Here is a 5,797-nt window from a genome sequence, read left to right as displayed (position 1 = left end):
AACCCACAATTGTTTACCCTCCTTACCTAAAATGAGGGATTTAGATGTTTTTCTAAAAAGTACATTTCACCCTTGTTGTGATCGTGTCATCCAGTATCATTGAAAACCTAAACATGTTGACTAGAATTAAAAATAGATATTTTTTAAGCCATAAAATAGATTTTTGGTAATGATGGCATGCCCAATGGGTTCTTGTGTAAAATAAAGCTGAATATAGCTTAGGTGTTGATCCTGATGACGTTTGACTCTCCATTATGCGTGTGCTACACTACACAACCCAGTAGATGGCAGTATGACCACAGGTACATTTTAGTAAGAGCCAAGATCTTTCATGGGAAAACTGAGACTCACCACAATAGTGAAACATAGGAATCCACGTTCATTTGGGGGACTTGAACTGCTGGTTGTTGTTTTTAATAACAATATATCATCAATGCAACTCAAGCCTGCTCCAGAGCCTCTCGTCAAGTGTGTTAGCAATGTTATGTCTCTGAACTCAAGTGAAGGTTTGGTGCCACAAATAAAAAGAGGAGCGAACAAAATAGTGAGAAAATAAAAAGGCAGAACACTAAACAAAGTCTATATGATTTGGATTGTGCTGCCTGAAACGAAATCCCATCCAAGTCATATTAAATAAGAACTTGTCTCTAAGAACACAAGACAATGTCACAAGCAAAACACTGAAGCAGGTCCTTTTATGTTCAAAGGGCGTTTAAAACACCGATATATAGTTATAAACACACACGCACAAAGGGAGAGATAGACCGCACGCGGTATTGTTTGTCATCGTTTAAATGCCATTAAACACGTTAACCTGATTGGGTAGAGAGAGAGAGGGGAGAGGGTGTCTCTATCCCAATAGGCGAATACCTTTTAATAACCCGCCTCGAGATAATGATGTAAAAAGACTCAGGCGTCTCGTGCGTAACGAGTGAAGATCCGGTGAAGGTGAATCAGAGACACAGAACGAGAGAGCGAGCGAGAGAGAGCGAGTCAGGAGAGAGTAGCACTTATTACACGAGTCTCCTCCTCGTCTCCACACCTCAGCTGACAAGTCGAGCAAGCCTGCAACTTCACCACTGACACACAACTAAAGTCGTAAAGGACAAACAGAGGAAGAAACTCATAGAGGCGCGCAAAGAGTTTCCAGCAGCGACCGTTGCCTGCAACAACGCGGAATCCACAAGACTATATATGGACACAAGGCTGAACTTGAACGGCGGCGCAGGGGACATTTTTCACAAAACTCTGAGCGCCGTGTCCACTAAAAAAATGGACCCCTTCAGGTCTTCGGCCGGCATTGAACTACCAGCCAGAGACCGCCAGTCACCGATCAGCTGCTTTGACCAGACCGATCAAGACTCGATTCAGCCGGGAGTACTGGCGGGAGGTAGAGGGGGGCCACTTGGTCTGCCGACCGGATCTTTGTGCGTGAATTTCGGTGAGAGCGCCAACAGGATCTCGGGGGCGGAAAGCAGCGGCGGTGAGAGTCCCGACGATGACAGTGACGGCAGGTGTGAAATGGTCCTTCTGACCGACGGGCGGCAAGTGCCCGTGGGGAAACCAGGTGGTAAGAAAAACAAAGAGCAGAAATCACTGAGGCTGAACATCAACGCCAGAGAAAGACGACGGATGCACGATCTGAACGACGCGCTGGATGAGCTCAGAGGAGTCATCCCTTACGCGCACAGCCCGTCAGTGCGTAAACTCTCCAAAATTGCCACTTTGCTGCTCGCCAAAAACTACATCCTCATGCAGGCGCAGGCACTGGAAGAGATGCGGAGGCTAGTGGCGTATCTCAACCAGGGCCAAGCCATCTCTGCTGCCTCGATACCGGCCACCACTGCCCTCGCAGCTCCGGGCTTGGGCGCGTACGACCAGCCGCCTGGATATCCCTTCCCCACCGGGGTAGCTGCGTCCTCTTGCCCCGATAAATGTGCCCTATTCAACAACGCCACCTCCAGCCTCTGCAAACAGTGCACTGACAAGCCTTAACTGCGTCTGGCAAAGACTCGGAGAAGCACAGGGGATATCAGACACTACTTTTAAAAACACTTTTGGAGAGGGAAACCTGTGAGGACACTGTTGTTTAAGTCAGTAGGCTAGAGACAAAGAAGTAATGCCGATGAATACTTTTATATTTACTAAATGCATTCAAAACGCGCTTTTTTGTTCAAACAATACTTGATTATGTATATAAATCATCCTTAAAGTGCTGGTATGAATGACAGTGAAGACCAAACACAAGTGCAGTGGGCCTGTAAGAGTGGCTTCAAGTGTTGAGTGAGTTGTTGATCACTTGCCCTGTTATGGAACCTTTTGGAGATTTGGGTGACCTGACAACCTGCGACTTTTTAACTTAAATAGATGGACACCTTCCCGGAGCGTTCGTCAAACTTTCTGCTGCTTCCTTATTTATTTTGCGGGTTTTATTTCATTCGCCTCAGAGACATTTGCTGTTTGTTTTCTGGTTCAAGGCCTGTTTTCATGAACTTTTCTATTGAGCACGTGGAATGTCATGAACAAGGAAAAGTTAAATGAAATAGATGAAGTTAAGTCGTTGAATCAGTCAGACATTTATGTGCTAATCCAGACACTTGTTAATAGTTGCGCACGCCTATTACAATTCTTTTTGGGGGCACTGTGAAATAACATTTCAGACAAATTTAGAAAACCTGATTCAAGGTGTTTCAGGTGCGTCTTTTGTAATTTATTCATTTGGATATTTATATTGGATAATTTGCTTGCATTGCACATTGTAGTGTTTATAGTTGTATATTTTTGCGTTTTTTCTTCACACAAGATGCTCGAGGTTTTCAGATGAATCGCGTTGTCAGGTCAAGATGTGGATTATTGTAGATACTTTAGTTATTATATGCGCAAAGAAGGCCATTTGTATGTATTTCAGTGTTGAAAAGCTTTATTAAAATATTTTGAACAGAAATACTTCTGATTATTCATCTCATGTGAAGTTTAGCGTCAGTGGAATCACAGCCAACTGCCTTCAGCTTTTATTGTGGATTTGATGAATACACTGACATGAATTTGACATTTGATTATGTTTTAATCGCAAACGTTTTATTCAAGTGCTTATTATAAAATGAGACAGTCTTCTTGGGGGGTGACGTGGCTCTTATTTATCAGTATCGGACTCTCAGTAGTTGTCAAGTACACTGAGAAATAATTTTCTGCGCCATCAAAACCGATACACTTCCGTTTCTTGAGCTGTACAGTGACGCCAAAGTCTTGGGAGCGAAGGCCAGACGTGGTGGGCGAATATTGCCTCAAGGCAGAAAGAAATGAGTTTCTGCTCTTCGAACAAAAAAACAAACTCTGGCGACCTTTATCGCGATGATTAAAACAATTTCCTTGACGGTGTGTGATAATACGTTAATTCGAAAACAAGTGTGTATGAAAACTGTCGACTGTAATACCTGGCTTCACATAATGAAACACATCGTTAAGGCAATTAGACCTCCAGAATGTGATTAAGGAATGTAATTACGACACTGTTCATTGCCGTAATTTGGTGTCTTTAATCACAACGCAGCCATCAGCTGCACTCCCACCGACTCACCCTTTGTCCTCCTCGGTCGTCTGTCCATACCAAAACATTACGATCAGGGTCAAACAGCAAAAGTGTGACAAATATTCATGAAATATAGGACATAATCTCAATCCCAAAACCTGTCACTCTGCACGGATATTAATCTTCAAAATATAGACAGGAAGTGAAGTTCAGACAGGAGTGAGGATTTGAAACGCTGAGAATTACGCATGAAGGCAGGACGACAACGTATGCAAGCCACAATCTAAATGCTGTTATCAAATTAAAAAAATAGCATTTTCACTGAAGTGTTACTTACTAATAGTTAATACTTTGTCACATAGAGAGATCAGTGTGTATGTCTTTAAGACTTCAGCACCATGGAAAGAGGCAGCTGATTTATAACAGGAAACATACAGTAAAACTCTCCACCAGGTTAATTCATGTACAGCTATTTTTTGTTGTTGTGAGTTTTTAACCATTAATTGTTTCCTGACAGACTAACAGCTTGGATAATAATGTCAGCCATGCAGAGATTCACAGCTCCTATGGAAGAATCTTATTCAATATGTGAGGATATTCTAAAAAAAATATACTGTAAGTGGACAATAGCCATCTAAATATCTTTTTGTAGATAGATATTGTATATTTTCTTAAGGTAAAGGATTATTAGCTACTATAGTATTTGCTTAACATTTCCCTTTCGTTAAAATATGGAAACATGAAGTTTGTCCCTTATAACTCAATAAATTAAACTTAAAATATCCAAATCTAACTTCAATGAAGAACTGACTTTAAGCTGACACAAATCCTAACAATTAAAAAAATATAAGATCAATGTTTTCTTATAATAATTTAAAAAAAAGCTAATTCTTTGTCTCTCTTCTCTCATTAACGTGAACAATCATGATATTGTTTTCCCAGTTTACCACAGCGTGTTTGTGGTTTTTCAGTCTCCGATCTCAGCTTTATGATGAACCACTCCGACAACAGGGTCATTACAGTGTCCCATTTAATCCCATCACACTCCCGAATGCCTTGCATCTTCACAGAACAGCACTTAATCAAGACCAGAAATAATCAGGAGACATCAAAACAGCTCTGGCATAGAAATCCTGTCAGCAGTTCCTGTTGGGCATCATCTCATTTCAGGACTGAACTCAGATATTTCACATTTTGACACAGAAATGCATTTTTTCCTGCTCTTCCGTTTGGTAACTGCAGACTTCACAAAAAAGCATTAATTACGCAATTTGCATTAATGTACAAATGACTGGAGCATTTAACCCATACTAATATTCACATTAGCCCAGAAGAGGAAATTCCCCAGGGGTGAGACAATGCCATATGCGTGTGGAAAACAGACCACAGCACAAAACATATCAGTTCAAAGGCAAAGAGCATTTTACTACCAAGAGAATGACAAGCACGGCATGATTTAAGTGAAACGTTCATCAATCGAAAGCAATCATATTCCTCTTGATGTGGGAACTGCTCGACACTCGGTGTGTGAAATGTCATGCACACAGCACGGCTCTCTGAAATGTTATGGTGGTGGGTTGGACTGGGCAATGAGGTGGCACTCTGAAGTGTCATGGAAAGAGAAGTTTTCTTCAGTGGCCACCAACCACAGCAGGTCATAACAGGCAACATCATTTTTATTCATGAGTCTAATAAAGTTGAATCTGTCTTAAAGGCATTTACAGCGAGATTCAGGGCTCATGAATACAAGTGGAAGATAAAGAACACCCCTTTTCATGAACCATAAAACGTCCAATTTACCATATCAAGGGCCAGCAGGGTGCCTATTCATAAAGCGGATGTGATGTCTGCTAAGGATGATAAACATGAAAGTCAAAATATACATAAGAGCATTGAATTGAAATGTCCCCTTCATATCAGTAACAGGCTAAACTCTGGCAATGTATTCATCCTGTGTCATACACTGTGTATAAAGATATATGTGCTGCACTGGCTGAGGCACCAAATCAACTGCTGGGCGGTAATTTACTTTTGTCAGGCGGCTGATAGCAATGCAAAAATGTTGCCTTTGTGTTGTGCTCACAAAAATGCAGGCCAATACAAATGTAACTAAAGGGGTCAACTCATGTTCGGTATTTACAGATTATTTATGTGAACTATTTAACCTTCATTATGAGCGATGGCGGCGCAATGGTACTTAAGTCGTTCGTCATAGATGGAACTTTTCCCACATTTGAGCGGCCAGATTCAATTTCTTTGTGGTTTTAT

The 5,797-nt window shown here is 41.5% G+C and overlaps 1 protein-coding gene across 1 annotated transcript; it reads left to right on the top strand.

The window, feature by feature from the left end:
* Positions 1-1,194: 1,194 nt before the first annotated feature.
* bhlhe22 (basic helix-loop-helix family, member e22) lies at positions 1,195-1,995 on the top strand (the record flags this gene model as incomplete). Its single annotated transcript, XM_079292058.1, has 1 exon — positions 1,195-1,995. One exon carries the CDS (start codon positions 1,195-1,197, stop codon positions 1,993-1,995), a length of 801 nt encoding a protein of 266 aa, XP_079148184.1.
* Between the last annotated feature and the right edge of the window lie 3,802 nt (positions 1,996-5,797).

Source organism: Melanostigma gelatinosum, assembly GCF_949748355.1.
Source record: "Melanostigma gelatinosum genome assembly, chromosome: 20".
Taxonomy (NCBI): Eukaryota; Metazoa; Chordata; class Actinopteri; order Perciformes; family Zoarcidae; genus Melanostigma; species Melanostigma gelatinosum.
This window is presented reverse-complemented; position numbering and strand designations above follow the sequence as displayed.